Genomic DNA, 16,190 nt, shown 5'->3' with positions numbered 1-16,190 from the left:
AAAAACAAACAAAAAAAACACATAAAATTGGGTAAGCCTGTATGTAATTTTCAGTTTCAGCTGGACATAGTAGCACAGTCCTAACTACTCGGGAGGATCTCTTGAGCCCAGGAATTCTAGGCTGCAGTGAGCTATGATTGCACCACTGCACATCAGCTTGGGCAACAAAGCAAGACCCCCTACCTTAAAAAAAAAAAAAACTGTTCAAATTACATGAACATGTGTGACAACCTTCCACTAATAATACAGTCCTGTCTGCTAAAAAAATCTTTTCCATTTTCTGGCAAGGCTTCCCACCTTAAGAGTTTTGTTGCCAGGCACAGTGGCTCAAGCCTGTAATCCCAGCACTTTGGGAGGCCGAGGCGGGTGGATCACAAGGTCAAGAGATCGATACCATCCTGATCAACATGGTGAAACCCCGTCTCTACTAAAATACAAAAAATTAGCTGGGCATGGTGGCACATGCCTGTAATCCCAGCTACTCAGGAGGCTGAGGCAGGAGAATTGCCTGAACCCAGGAGGCGGAGGTTGCGGTGAGCCGAGATCGCGCCATTGCACTCCAGTCTGGGTAACAAGAGCGAAACTCCATCTCAAAAAAAAAAGAGTTTTGTAGTCTTGGCCGGGTGCAGTGGCTCACGCCTGTAATCCCGGCACTTTGGGAGGCTGAGGCAGGCAAATCACGAGATCAGGGGTTTGAGATCAGCCTGGCCAATATGGTAAAACCCCGTCTCTACTCAAAATACAAAAAAAAGTCAGCCAGGCATAGTGGCGCGTGCCTGTAGTCCCAGCTACTTGGGAGGCTTAGCCAGGGGAATCGCTTGAGCCCAGGAGGCAGAGGTTGCTGTGAGCCAAGATCGTGCCATCGCATTCCAGCCTGGGTGACAGAGCAAGATGCCGTCTCAAAAAAAAAAAAAAGAAAAGAAAAAGAGTTTAGTCTTTTTCAACATTACAGATGGGAAGAAAGTCAGTGTCATTAGAATATAGTGTGTCTTTAATTGCTTTAATTTCCCAGGGCTTAAAAAAAATAAAAAATAAAAAAGAATATAGTGTGCTTTAATTCAGTGTTCTATAGGCAAGAAACGAATAAATGTTCAAATAGATCTCATTCTATTATAGTTCATTAAAAGGAACTTTATCCACTAGATTGTAAACATATAAACTTCCATCAAATGATAGAAATTCTACTTACCTATTTGCTTTCCCACTGAATACTTCAGAAACCTTATTTTCACCAAGAAAATTGCGTTCAAATTCACCAGGAGAAAGGGAAACATCTTCCCTTAGAGATGCACAACACTCTTCAGGAGTCTGTATATAAAAACTCTCATTTTTCACATCATCTACAAGTGAATCGGCCGACACCACAGGTGCTACATACTGTCCTTTGGGAACGTCTACGTGCTCCATGAACTCCTTAGGATCTTGAGATTTGTATGGATTTAATTCTGAGATACAAAAGGTACCATACCCACTGCTCACTGAGCTACTATCTACATTGCAGTCTAGTTGTGATGTGGGCATTTCTTGCTGCATTTCCAGTTCTTTGGATTCAGGATAACTGATAACAGATTCATTTTTCTCACTACTTTCAGAAAAAAAACCCATTTGACTTTCTGAGGATACTTGTTTGCTTGAAGAATTTCTATCACAGGAAGTCCAGGAAACACTACTGGTCTGTAATTTGACTAAATTTTTTATCTCCTCCTGTATATGCTGGAAATAAAAAGTTATAGATTTGGGTAAGAAAGTATATTAAACATCATATTTTTATGACTGTTACAAGAATATCATGTTTCAAAATATGATGAGATGTTATTCTAAAAGATAATATTATGCTTTATCTTTAGTTTATAAACAAAACAGAGGCCAGGTATGGTGGCTCACACCTGTAATCCCAGCACTTTGGGAGGCCCAAGCAAGTGGATCACTTGAAATCAGGATTTCCGAGACCAGCTTGGCCAACGTGGTGAAACCCTGTCTCTACTAAAAATTAGCTGGGCCTGGTGGCATGTGCCTGTTATTACAGCTACTCAGGAGGCTGAGGCAGTAGAATTGCTTGAACCCAGGAGGCAGAGGTTGTAGTAAGCTAAAATCGTGTCACTGTATGCCAGCCTGGGTGACAGAGTGAGACCTTATCTCAAAAAAAAAATTTTTTTTTATATAATGTATTTTCTTACAAATATAAAAAAGGAGGCTGGGCATGGTGGCTCATGCCTATAATCCCAGAACTTTTGGAGGCCAAGCCAGGCAGATCACAAGGTCAGGAGTTAAGACTAGCCTAGCCAACAAGGCAAAACCCCATTTTTACTAAAAATACAAAAATTAGCCAGGCGTGTTGGTGGGTGCCTGTAATCCCAGCTACTCAGGAGGCTGAGGCAGGAGAATCACTTGAACCAGGGAGGCAGAGGTTGCAGTGAGCCGAGATTGTACAACTGCACTCCAAACTGGGCAACCAGAGTGAGACTCCATTTCAAAAAAAAAAAACAACAACAATAAAAATATAAATACATATATATATATACAGAGAGAGAGAGAGAGACAGAATCAATGTAAATGACAACTTACTTGAATTTGGTTGTGAAACTGCTCCTGCTGGGCAACTATCTCTTCTTGGCATTGTTTTTCCACCAAATTAAATAGCTGTAACCACCTGGTCTATTAAATTATAAAACGTTTGTTAAAAATAATTTCCTGACTTAATGTTCACAAAACAATTCCTCCAGTATAAAAGAATCCTTTTTAGGTCACTATCCATCCTGACTCCCAAGAGCCATCAGCACTCTCATAACTAGAGTATGCCAGTACATCACACCAGGGGAGCAAGGAGTTCTACAGAAGGCTCCATTCAGCCTCAAGGCTAGAAGACTTTCAGCCGCAGACCGTATGCAGCAATACACAACATTAGGAAGTAGTTATAAAAACTGCCTGCCCTGAGCAAAGCCTTTCCACATCTTTCCACTCCTAATCTCTCCTCAGAGGGCCCTGCATTGTCTGGCTCATACACTCCTCCCCACTTCATCCCAGCCCTCTCTGTGCCTTGCCAGCTATGCACCCGCCTCACGGGCATCCTCTGTTCTTGAGCATGCCAAAACTGTCTCCCACCTCACAGCTGAGCACCTGCTGTGCCCACCACCTGGCGAGCTCTTGCACAGCTCTCACCATGACTGCTGTATTCCACCCTACAATTTCACTCTAATTGTCATCTTCTCAAAACATCCTAACAGTTCCTTTCTTGTCATCTTATTTATTTCCTTCACAGCATGTGCCACATTAGAAAGTCTCCTATTTGTTCACTTTGTGAATTCTGTCTCCTATCCCTGCCCCACTCTAACTCGAAGCTCTCCACTGAAAACTTTTGGGGTCCTGGACAAATTAACTTGTACTTCAGTTTCCAAATTTATAAAATGGAAATAATAACATCTCATAGGTAGCTAAGAAGATTAAGTTTTATTTATTTATTTTTGAAACAGTCTCTTGCTGTGTCACTCAGGCTGGAGTGCAGTGGCATGATCTGAGCTCACTGCAACCTCCACCTGCCGAGTTCAAGCAATTCTTGTGCCTTAGCCTCCCAAGTAGCTGGGATTACAGGCATGTGTTACCATATCTGGCTAATTTTTGTATTTTTTAGTAGAGACACAGTTTCACCATGTTGGCCAGGCTGCTCTTGAACTCCTGACCTCAAGTGATCTACCTGCCTTGGTCTCCCAAAGTGCTGGGATTACAGGACTAAGTTTTAAATTTAAATATGATAGATTGATCTCTATGGGGAAGGAACTGCATATTGGAAATCTGTGAGGTTACAGTCATGACAAAGCTGGGGGGACATCATTGGCACTTAGTGGCCAGGGTCGAAGCATGCAGATCATAGAGCAGTCCCCCATGATGAAGAATTGTCCTGTGTCCATTTTACATTACAAAACAATAAATATTTTACATAGTATTCCTATCACCAAAACAAACAAGTTTGTTTCAAAATCTCATGAGAAGTTGGTCACAATATATGGATCATCAACACACCATAGCTGTATCGATCTGTGTTTAGCTGCTAAATTCACAGTAAGTCTACATACAGGTAAACACGACTACTTCATTTTGTCTTCTATTGAACATGTACCTGACATGTATATATCCAAGTACATATTCTCTTACTATAAATAACTTTTATTTCTCCTTTATGTCACATTTAGGACAGTATACTGATTTTTAAAGTGGTTACAGGTAGGTTATATTACCTACAAATTTCATTTCAGGATAATGTAAATTGATGTTATTTTGAAAACTGTTATAAAAAGAGAGCTCAGAGACTGGGCACAGTGGCTCATGCCTGTAATTCCAGCACTTTGGGAGGCCAAGGTGGATGGATCATTTGAGTTCCTGAGTTCAAAACTAGCCCAGGCAACATAGCAAAACCTTGTCTCAACAAAAAATACAAAAATTAGGGCTGGGCATGGTGGCTCAAGCCTGTAATCCCAGCACTTTGGGAGGCCGAGGCGGGTGGATCACGAGGTCAAGAGATCGAGACCATCCTGGTCAACATGGTGAAACCCCATCTCTACTAAAAATACAAAAAATTAGCTGGGCATGGTGGCGCGTGCCTGTAATCCCAGCTACTCAGGAGGCTGAGGCAGGAGAATTGCCTGAACCCAAGAGGCAGAGGTTGCGGTGAGCCGAGATCGCGCCATTGCACTCCAGCCTGGGTAACAAGAGCGAAACTCCGTCTCAAAACAAAAAAAATACAAAAATTAGCTGGGCATGGTGGTGTGTACCTGTAGTCTCAGCTACTTGGGATGGTGAGGTGGGAGAATGGCTTGAGCCCAGGAGGTTGAGGGTGCAGTGAGCAGAGATTGTGCCACTGCACTTCAGCCTGGATCACAGAGTGAGACCCTATTCCAAAAAAAAAAAAGAGAGAGAGAGAGAAAGAAAGAAAGAAAAGGAAGAAAGAAAGCGAGAAAAGGGAGGGGAGGGGCCAGTTCAAACGTTAAAAGATGGCAATTGCTACTTCATATTCCAACATAATAATCTGTATCTTACCCTGGAGCAGGTTGGATTAGAAAAAAAAAAATCTGTATCTTAAATTCACAAATATATTCTGATTCTGACTTAAGATGATGATGTCAAAAAAACAATGTTGATTTCAAATTACTGAAAGTAACAACGTGGCCGGACTCAGTGGCTCACGCCTGTAATCCCAGTACTTTGGGAGGCCAAGGTTCGTGAATCACGAGGTTAAGAGATTGAGACCATAGTGAAACCCCGTCTCTACTAAAAAATACAAAAATTAGCTGGACGTGGTGGCACACGCCTATGGTCCCAGCTACTTGGGAGGCTGAGGTAGGATAATTGTTTGAACCCAAGAGGCAGAGGTTGCAATGAGCTGATATCGTGCCACTGCACTCCAGTCTGGCGCCTGGCAACAAAGCAAGACTTTGTCTCAAAAAAAAAAAAAAGTAACAATTTCTAGTTAAACACAAATTTTCCAGAAGTTAAAATACATTGTGGCAATGCATCGTTTGTGCCAAAGCATGTTAATTCAGGTATCAAAAGCTAATGAAGGCCCTTCATGGTAGCTCATGCCTGTAATACCAGCACTCTGGGAGGCCAAGGCAGGTAGATCACCTGAGGCCAGGAGTTCGAGATCAGCCTGGACAACATGGTAAAACCCCATCTCTTTTGTAATTTTGTAAAAATACGAAAATTAAGGCCGGGCGCGGTGGCTCAAGCTTGTAATCCCAGCACTTTGGGAGGCCGAGGCGGGTGGATCACGAGGTCGAGAGATCGAGACCATCCTGGTCAACATGGTGAAACCCCGTCTCTACTAAAAATACAAAAAATTAGCTGGGCATGGTGGCACGTGCCTGTAATCCCAGCTACTCAGGAGGCTGAGGCAGGAGAATTGCCTGAACCCGGGAGGCGGAGGTTGCAGTGAGCCGAGATCGCGCCATTGCACTCCAGCCTGGGTAACAAGAGCGAAACTCCGTCTCAAAAAAAAAAAAAAAAATACGAAAATTAACTGAGTATGGTGGCACACACCTGTGATCTCAGCCACTTGGGAAACTGAGCCAGGAAAATCACCTGAACCCAGGATGCGGAGGCTGCAGGGAGCTGAGATCACGCCACTGCACTCTAGCCTGGGCAACAGAGCAAGACTCTGTCTCAAAAACAAACAAACAAGCAAAAAGCTAATGAGTAGATAAATTAGGGGAAACATTTAATACACTTAATAAAACATTCCATTTTTAATTGCATTTGCATGGGCATTTTTAAAGGTTTTTAACATTTGTGCATACTGATTGTTACATCTAAACAAAAAAGTATAAAAACTGTAAACTCAATTTTTTAAACATTTGGTAATACTTTTGCATAATTTCAATAATTATGGATAATGAATATAAATAATTACACTTAGCAGTTGCTACTGAATTTTTAAATCAGGTAATCTTTCATTTTGCTTACTCTACATTCTTAAAAATAACACAAATTATGCATCTAAAAATGTTTAAAACAAGATCTAATGCTTTCTAAGAATTCATAATGATTTATACATTTCTTTTTTTTTTTTTTTCCTTGAGACAGAGTCTTGTTTTGTTGCCAGGCGCCAGGCTGGGGTGGTACAATCTTGGCTCACTGCAACCTCCGCCTCCTGGGTTCAAGCGATTCTCCTACCTCAGCCTCCCAAGTAGCTGGGACTACAGACATGCACCACCATGCCCAGCTAATTTTTGTATTTTAGTAGAGATGGGTTTTTACCATGTTGGCCAGGATGCTCTCAATCTCCTGACCTTGTGATCCGCCCACCTCAGCCTCCCAAAGTGCTGGGATTACAGGCGTGAGCCACCGCACCCGGCCTGGTTTATACTATAAAAAAACTATCAAATCAAGCCTTAGGAAAGTCTATCTTGAGCATTATTCTACGAAACAAAATTTATATATAAGTATTCTCTCGTTTTAAAAAAAAAAAAAAAAACAGAGTGGGTCTTGCTATGTTGCCCAAGCAGGTCACAAATTCCTGGGCTCAAGCTATCCTCCACCTCTGCCTCCCTAAGTGCTGGGATTACAGCTTCTCTTTTTTTATAATTATAGAGAGGCAGAGTCTCACTCTGTCACCTAAGCTGGAGTGCAGTGCTGTGATCTCACTGCAGCCCCGACCTCCTGAGTCCAAGTGATCCTCCCACATTAGCCTCCCAAATAGCTAGGACTATAGACACCATGCCATCATGCCCAGCTAATTTATTTATGTATTTATTTTTGTAGAGACAGGGTCTCCCTACAGGTTGCCCAGGCTGGTCTCAAACTCCTGGCCGCAACCAATCCTCCCACGTGGGCACCTAAAGTGCTAGGATTATAGGTGTGAGCCATTGTGCTCAGCCATGTAATTCTTTTAACTGTTAAATTTTTATATCCCAATTCACCCTATGGACCAAAGAAAGAACCACTGATCTGAAAACAATAGAATGCAAGGTATCACAGCTGAATATAATAAGGTACTAAGTAGAAGTTTAAGTTTATAATTAGAACATTGAAAATATTTCAAAGCAGATTTAGGTTTTTCAAAATGATGACAATTCCATTAAGATACTGACAACATTACAATTAGTAACAATTTTAATAATTCTGGGATTCTTGGCCTCTGAACAAAGACAATGTTTTAGTTCATATTTAATATACAAATTAGTTATGTCTAATCAGTACTATACTGTTAAAAAATACTTTTGATCACCTTTTTCCCATTCATTGAATATCATTCCCAAATTAATATACTTTACCGGCCGGGTACAGTGGCTCAAGCCTGTAATCCCAGCACTTTGGGAGGCCGAGGCGGGTGGATCACGAGGTCAAGAGATCAAGACCATCCTGGTCAACAAGGTGAAACCCCGTCTCTACTAAAAACACAAAAAGTTGGCTGGGCATGGTGGTGCGTGCCTGTAAACCCAGCTACTCAGGAGGCTGAGACAGGAGAATTGCCTGAACCCAGGAGGTGGAGGTTGTGGTGAGCCAAGATCACGCCATCGCACTCCAGCCTGGGTAACAAGAGTGAAACTCTGTATCAAAAAATAAAAATAAAAATAAAAATAAAAATACTTTACCACTTTAGCATTTAACTTAAAGTGTATGCTCTTTAGGACATAAATTTCTAAGAATTTAGAGTTTAGTAGAGGTATGTTTTAATATAACTATCTTAAAATTCCAAAAATAAAACAAAATTAGATACCTCACAGTGTTTCCAAAGTTCCGAATCAGTCTTTCCACTGTTTTGCAGCTCCTGCATTAAAGAAGTTAGGACTTCAACTGTACCTTGAATTACAGATGGTCGGGTCTTCCCTGAGAAAGAGGATACCCCATTTGTACTAAGGTGGGGACTACTTCTGTTGAAACATAAATAATTCAGAATGGTTTTCTTTATTCTATCAAAGTGTTGAATAATTCAGCAGTTCAAGATTTAGCAGAGCAGTACAAAACCACTGATATTTTATCCTTCTAATGGCACCTCATTTGTTGAAGATCTGATCACAAGTTGGTCCACAAAAGGAAAAAGGCAGTAAAAAGACTGCACTGTATTCTTTTTAAGAACACAACAGAAAGACCTTCTCCAGAAGTGAGGGAACACTCCAAAGGATCGGCAGAAAATAAAAAAAGTCTGTGCTAAACAATAAGATTAATTTCCAGCTTCTCTAATCTCAGCTATTCCAGAGGATTATTTCCCCCTCCTTAAGAACAGCCCTTCATTGTGCAGTGGGGATTCTTTCTCCACTGCCCCAAATGACAGTCAAACTTGTTCATTGGATGTCCTTAATTTGGTGTGATAAGCTGATGCTTATCTCTGCACTATCTCTGAATAAAAGTTGTGCCAAGCAAATTAGCAGCAGATATTCAGGATTTAGCCTACTCAGTATGTAAAACAGCACTGATTCTTTCCAGGAGTACTGCTTTTCCAAACTTCAGGTAAGTTGTTTCGGATTTGTTTCATAAACGCACAGTGTATTTCAGGACGTTAAAATGTACTTAAAATCTAGTCACCAAAAGATCATTTTCATTTATTTCCTGCTTGATATCCTGCTTTCTTTCACAAAGAATTTTTTTTAATAAATGAAAATAACAGTAAAATAATAGTTAGGACCAGTGAAAATATTAATAAAAATTCAAAGGAAAGAACATATGTTGTCAGTAAAGGACTTTACATAGCTGTAATAATTGCCTTTAAATGTGGCCAGTTTAACTGCCAGTCACAATGAAAAGGGAGACAAGTTTAATTGCCTAATTTTCACTAGCAAGGCACAGTTAGGTTCCTCCAGCCAAATCAAATACTGTGTTCTAACAAGAATATCTTCTAGAACTGTACTTTAAAGGGACCACTGGTGGGCACGGTACCTCACGCCTGTAATCCCAACACTTTGGGAGGCCAAGGTCGGCAGGTCAGGAGTTCAACACCAACTGGACCAACATGGTGAAACCCCATCTCTACTAAAAATACAAAAATTAGACAGGCGTGGTGGTGGGCATCTGTAATCTCAGCTACTCAGGAGGCTGAGGCAAGAGAATCACTTGAAACCAGAAGATGGCAGTTGCAGTGGGCTGAGATCAGGCTATCGCACTCCAGCCTGAGTGACAGAGTAAGACTCTGTCTCAAAAAAGAAAGGGAACCACCAAGTAATACAAGAACCAAAATGCGTGGCCAACTTTTAGCAAGTGCATATAGATTACTATAGGACCATTTCCCGTGCTTTTTAAAATCTCCTTTTCTCATTTTATTTCATATACTGCTATGTTTTTTACAACTCCCCACCCCTATTGTTTTATATACTCTTGTAAGCTGCCTTAAATCCTTCTGAAAAGGGCAGAGAATTAACAATTTTTTAAGTAACGTATTTATTTATTTATAATACATAATTTCTTCAAGATCTACTGTGTTTAAAGCCCCTTGCCTCTTTTTTTTTTTTTTTTTTTTTTTTTGAGATGGTGTCGTTCTCTGTCACCCAGGCGGGAGTGCAATGGCGTGCTCTCGGCTCACGGCAACCTGTCTCCCGTTCAAGCGATTCTCCTGCTTCAGCCTCCCAAGTAGCTGGGATAACAAGTGCATGCCACCACACTCGGCTAATTTTTGTATTTTTAAGTAGAGATGGGGTTTCACCATGTTTATCAGGCTGGTCTCAAACCCAACCTCATGATCCGCCTGCCTCAGCCTCCCAAAGTGCTGGGATTACAGGCATAAGCCACCACGCATGGCTAGCTCCTTGCCTCTTTACCAGTAAGGCCCCAAAAATGCTGTGTTTTCCTTTCTTGTACCTGCTGTTTATAGATACTCTAACAGTCTTTTCCTCTTTGCTGTTTCTACACTACTATAAATTTAAGAACCATATAACCAAGCTTGTCAGACTATGTGCAAATTGAGAGAAAGCAGGCTCTGATGAAAAATAAACTAACCATGATCTGTGTTAAGACCATTAAATAAAAACAAATTGATCATGGGATAGCTTAAAAATAAAATGCATCTTAAAAAAATAAATAAAATGCATAAAATACACTTTGATGACATCTATTTAGTCCACTATTTTGTCTACTTAGAGTCTGTTTCTGTCTTAACTTCCTAATACTCAACTTTATTTATTTATTTATTTTAAAGAGACAAGGTCTCACTATGTTGCCCAGGCTGGAGTGCAGTGGCTATTCACAGGCATGATCCCACTACCGATCAGCACAGGAGTTTTGACCTGCTCCATTTCGGACCTGGGCCAGTTCACCCCTCCTTAGGCAACCTGGTGGTCCTCCCGCTTCCAGGAGGTCACCATATTGATGCTGAACTTAGTGTGGACACCCGATCGGCATAGCGCACTACAGCCCAGAACTCCTGGACTCAAGTGATCCTCTAGCCTCAGCCTCCCAAGTAGCTAGGACCACAGGCACACGACACTGTGCCTGGCAATACTCAACTTTAATTGCTACTTTCCATCCACATTGGTAAAGTATTTTTGCAACATAAAACATCATTTGTTCCATTAATTTAAAAATGTAGAAATAAGCCGGGCGCGGTGGCTCAAGCCTGTAATCCCAGCACTTTGGGAGGCCGAAGCGGGTGGATCACGAGGTCAAGAGATCGAGACCGTGCTAGTCAACATGGTGAAACCCCGTCTCTACTAAAAATACAAAAAGTTAGCTGGGCATGGTGGTGCGTGCCTGTAATCCCAGCTACTCAGGAGGCTGAGACGGGAGAATTGCCTGAACCCAGGAGGCGGAGGTTGCGGTGAGCCGAGATCGCGCCATTGCACTCCAGCCTGGGTAACAAGAGCGAAACTCTGTCTCAAAAAAAAAAAAAAAATGTAGAAATAATATTTAGGCAACTAAATGTTAAAGATATGCTTGTGCCGGGCGCGGTGGCTCAAGCCTGTAATCCCAGCACTTTGGGAGGCCGAGGCGGGTGGATCACAAGGTCGAGAGATCGAGGCCATCCTGGTCAACATGGTGAAACCCCGTCTCTACTAAAAATACAAAAAATTAGCTGGGCATGGTGGTGCGTGCCTGTAATCCCAGCTACTCAGGAGGCTGGGGCAGGAGAATTGCTTGAACCCAGGAGGCGGAGGTTGCGGTGAGCCGAGATCGCGCCATTGCACGCCAGCCTGGGTAACAAGAGCGAAACTCCGTCTCAAAAAAAAATAAATAAATAAAATAAAGATATGCTTGTAATTTACTAAAAACAAACACATAAAAAGTATAAAGGAAACTACAACAACAAAACAAGTTCTTTTTCAGAATGCTTTCCATGCAAAAGTACGTATCTCTGGGAGAAATGAAAAACACGAAAAGACTATATTCCTGACTTAAACAACTGTCCCTAAACATTCTTTTTTTTTTGAGACAGAGTCTCACTCTGCCGCCCTGGCTGGAGTGCAATGGCGCAATGTTGGCTCATTACAACCTCCGCCTCCCGGGTTCCAGAGAATCTCCTGCCTCAGCCTCCTGAGTAGCAGGGACGACAGGCACACACCACCGCATCCAGCTAATTTTTATATTTTTAGAAGAGATGAGGTTTCACCATGTTAGCCAAGCTGGTCTCCAATTCCTGGCCTCAGGTGATCCACCTGCCTCGGCCTCCCAAAGTGCTGAGATTACAGGCATGAGCCACCACGCCTGGCCTCCCTGAACATTCTTAATGATAGGTTAAAAAATAATAATGGCGGGGCGCAGTTCCTCACACCTGTAATCCTACCACTCTGAAAGGCCAAGGCAGGCAGATCACAAGGTCAAGAGATCAAGACCATCCTAGCCAACACCGTAAAACCACATCTCTACTAAAAATACAAAAATTAGCTGGGTGTGGTAGCATGCACCTGTAGTCCCAGCTACTAGGGAGGCTGAGGCAGGAGAATCCTTTGAACCCGGGAAGTAGAGATTGCAGTGAACCAAGATGGCACCACTGCACTCCAGCCTGGCAACCAGGCAAGACTCTGTCTCAAAAATAATAATAATTCAAATCAGCAACTATGACACTATTTGGATAAGTTGGTAAACCTACGCAAATAAAGTTATTCTGATTTGTTACATTTTTTAAAATCTCATTCTTACCTATCAGTATTTAAGTTCAATCCAAGAAAATGAGGAGAATTTTTATCAGATTCTACAGATGAAGTTTTGTGTACGTTTTTCACCAAGTCAAATTCTTCCATAGTGTACAGAAATTGTTACGCTCTCTTATTTGAAAATAGAGGTTCCTGGACTGTTTGAGGAAACTGAATCCGTGTCATCTTCAGAGGCTTCATCGTCTACTGGCATTTTCAGTGACTAACATTCAGAACTGTGAATATCCTAAACTTCCAAGGGAGTCTGAAAACGAATGGGGAAAAAATACTACTATGAAAAGCCACTAATCCTAGCAATTGTTTTTTCATAACTTTGGAAACTTTGACTTCTTTCACACAGACCTCCATTAAGGATAGCAACAGTATTCAGAATAATTGAAATGTAGAAACCACCCAAATGTCCATCAATGGATAAATGGATAAATGAAGCATATCTGTAGAATAGGATTCAGTCATAAAAAGGAATGACTCACTGACACATGCTACAACATAGATGAACACTGAAGATACTACGCGAAGTAAAAGAAGCCGGTCACAAAAGACCACAGACTGTATGATTTCATCGATATGAACTATCTTGAATAGGCAAATTTATAGACAAATGGCTGCCAGGAGCTGGGGTAAGGACAAAATAGTAGTGACTGCAACTGGTATGGAGTTTCTTTTTGGGGTGATAAAAAGTTCTGGAATTAGATATTGGTGATAGCTGCAAAACCTTGTGAACTAAAACCTACTGAACTGTACACTTTTAAAAGGCTAAATTGGGCCAGGTACGGTAGCTCCCGCCTGTAATCCCAGCACTTTGGGAGGCCGAGGGGGACGGATCACCTGAGGTCAGAAGTTTAGGACCAGCCCGACCAACATGGAGAAACCCTGTCTCTACTAAAAATACAAAATTAGCCAAGCATGATGGCGCATGCCTGTAATCCCAGCTACTTGGGAGGGTGAGGCAGAAGAATCGCCAGAACCCAGGAGGCAGAGGTTGCAGTGAGCTGAGATTGCGTTATTGTACTCCAGCCTGGGCAACAAGATGAAACTCTGTTTCAAAAAAAAAATGCTGAATTTTATGGTATGTGAATTATGTGTCTCAATTAAAAATCTACATTAAGGATTATTTGCAAAACTAGCCTCACCTTTTTCAGGTAGTATTTCAGAATTTTGTATGTTTAATAATCAAGGTTCTTCTTTTATTTTTCCTTTTTCTTTTCTTAGAGACAGCATCTCACTATGTTGCCCAGGCTGGTCTACAATTCCTGGCCTCAAGTGCTCAGCCTTCCGAGCAGCTGGGATTACAGTGCAAACCATTTTGCCAGGCTTTACAATGAAGGTTCTAGATACAATTCTATTATGCAACAAATGGAATACTTGCATGCCTTGTTCATTTGTTTAATAAATTCTACCAAGTATATGTGTTTGTTGAATTATATAGAGACTAGAAGAACTGAACTATTTAATATTTAACTTATATTCAAAAGAGCCAATTAAACGATTGACAACCATAGCCTCCCCCATTGTCTGGAAGTACATTTTGAACTATATGATCTTTAGTCTCTGTGCAGGTATTTTTAGAAAATAAACCAGCTGGGGACAGTGGATCCTGCCTGCAGCTACTGGGAGCATGTCCCAGCTACTCTGGAGGCTGAGGTGGGAGGATCACTTGAGCCCAGTTCAAGGCTGCAGCAAGCTATGATCCTGCCACTGCACTCCAGCTTGGGCAACAGAGCAAGACCCCATCTCTTTAAAAAAAAAAAAAAAAAAAACAGGAAATAAATTATTTGCCAGGTCAACTAAAACTTCACTGAAGCTGAACATATACCATGTCAAATTGGCTGTAACAAGCCAAACAAGATGCCTGCTTCTCAGGGAGTTCAAGCATTTAAAAAAAGAGTGAGGAGCCAGGCGCGGTGGCTCACACCTATAATCCCAGCACTTCCGGAGGCTGAGGTGGGCAGGTCACCTGAGGTGAGGAGTTCGAGACCAGCCTGACCAACATGGAGAAACCCAATCTCTACTAAAAATACAAAATTATCAGGGCGTGGTGGCACATGTCTGTAATCCCAGCTACTTGGGAGGTTGAGGCAGGAGAATCACTTCAACCTGGGAGGCAGAGGTGTGGTGAGCTGAGATCGCACCACTGCACTCCAGCAGCCTGGGCAACAAGAGAGAAACTCCGTCTAAAAAAAAAAAAAAAAAAAAATTGAGGGAACAAGAGAAAAAGGAGAAAAAAAGAAAAGACAACTTCAGCTGCCTACAAACTAAAAAGCTTAGAGCAACAGGACTATTGTCTAGTATTCTGCTTCCGCTAGATTCCTACTTTCTAGGGCCTGCGTTTATAAAGCACCACACTAAAACAGGGACCATTTCCTTCAGGGACAGGAGTGAAAGCAAAGGGTAACCAGACCTAACTAAATGGACTTTTCCCCAGTGGCTCAGCCTATCACCCACGACAAACGGGGCATTGAAATAGTCAAGGACTGCCTTCCAAATGGCAACAGAAATACCCGGATTCCAATAACCATGCTGTTATACTAGGAAACCGCACAGCTTTCCAGGGAGATGGACCTGCAACCCCATCTATTATTTCCCCTGCTGAGGTAATCCCGATCCGGATGCAGATCCAGATGGAAAACCACTAGAAATTCAAGGAAGCTTCTCCATCGGGGTGGAGGTGCTAGGGGAGGGCAGGGAATTAAGAGGGAAAAAAATCCTTAAACATCCACGTATACAATGCAAAAAAAATTTTTTTAACTTGATACAGAATGAATATGAGACATTTTTATATTTCCCAGCAACAAAATATGACGCTTTTGGTGTCCCCAGCCCTTAGCCAAAAAAATAAGGAGCTGGAGAAAAGGAACGATTGGTGGTTATGAAACATGAAAGTTAACTGGGCGCTCTGCCTCGCCAGGAGGAGAGATTTCAGATGGGGATGAGGACAGATCCTGGACATTCTGGCGCATTCAGCCAGCCCGCAAGGGCTGGGGGCGGCTATCGGGTCAAACTGAGAAGGAGAGGGAGAATCCATGCAGTCGCCTAAGCGTCGGAAAGCAGGGAAGACGAGGAAAAGCTACCGCTCATGCAACTACAACAGCGATTCCAAGAGGAAGCCGGGACATCTTGCCAAAAAATAGGCGGAAAAGAAAAATCCCACTGACCCCACCCCCGCGCCCCTCGGAAAGAGCGCTCTGCGATTGGGTCGCGCGAGTGTCACTCAAGGGCGCAGAGTCTAGAAAAGGCGCACCGCAGAGGACCAGACCTCCCACACGCTGCAGGGTTTCGTCGTCTACCCACACCCCAGCCCATCACCACACTCGGGACCGCTAAGACGGTGTCTCTTAAGTGTCGTACCCTGTCCCCCGCGGCCTACAGCTCCCTGCAGGCCGGCGGCCTCTTACCTGGCAGCCGCTTCCGCTGCAAATGTCAGAGTCAGGCCAGCGGCCTCTCGCGACCGTTAAACTCGAAGGAACGTGCGCGCGTCCGGCGTCTCCCCAGTGATTGGCTGCCCGGAAGTTGGGGAGACGGCAGAGCTTGGCGCGCGCGTCCACCTCGCCCTTCCTTCTCGCGCAGCTCCAGCCAAAGAGGGATGTCCAACCCCAGGGGAGTGACGAGGGGGTGGGATTG

General features: G+C 42.7%; 1 protein-coding gene across 12 annotated transcripts in view; it reads right to left on the bottom strand.

Annotated features, from left to right (window-relative positions):
• Window positions 1-16,146, bottom strand: part of MPHOSPH9 (M-phase phosphoprotein 9) — an 84,197-nt gene extending 68,051 nt beyond the window's left edge. For 7 of the 12 annotated variants that reach the window (XM_074402093.1, XM_074402095.1, XM_074402094.1 and 4 more), the window contains exons 1-5: window positions 15,965-16,146; window positions 12,556-12,813; window positions 8,210-8,363; window positions 2,566-2,655; window positions 1,190-1,713 (exon numbers count right to left, since the gene is read on the bottom strand). In XM_074402093.1, coding sequence (XP_074258194.1) covers window positions 1,190-1,713; window positions 2,566-2,655; window positions 8,210-8,363; window positions 12,556-12,656 — 869 coding nt within the window. In that variant the 5' untranslated portion in view covers window positions 12,657-12,813; window positions 15,965-16,146. Of the gene's footprint in view, window positions 1-1,189; window positions 1,714-2,565; window positions 2,656-8,209; window positions 8,364-12,555; window positions 12,814-15,964 lie in introns of those variants that run through there. The other 5 variants (XM_039472088.2, XM_074402097.1, XM_074402098.1 and 2 more) reach the window with 5 other exon arrangements.
• Between the last annotated feature and the right edge of the window lie 44 nt (window positions 16,147-16,190).

Source organism: Saimiri boliviensis, chromosome 7 (genome assembly GCF_048565385.1).
Source record: "Saimiri boliviensis isolate mSaiBol1 chromosome 7, mSaiBol1.pri, whole genome shotgun sequence".
Taxonomy (NCBI): Eukaryota; Metazoa; Chordata; class Mammalia; order Primates; family Cebidae; genus Saimiri; species Saimiri boliviensis.
Note: the sequence above shows the minus strand (reverse complement) of the source record. Positions and strands in the feature narration are given on the sequence as shown.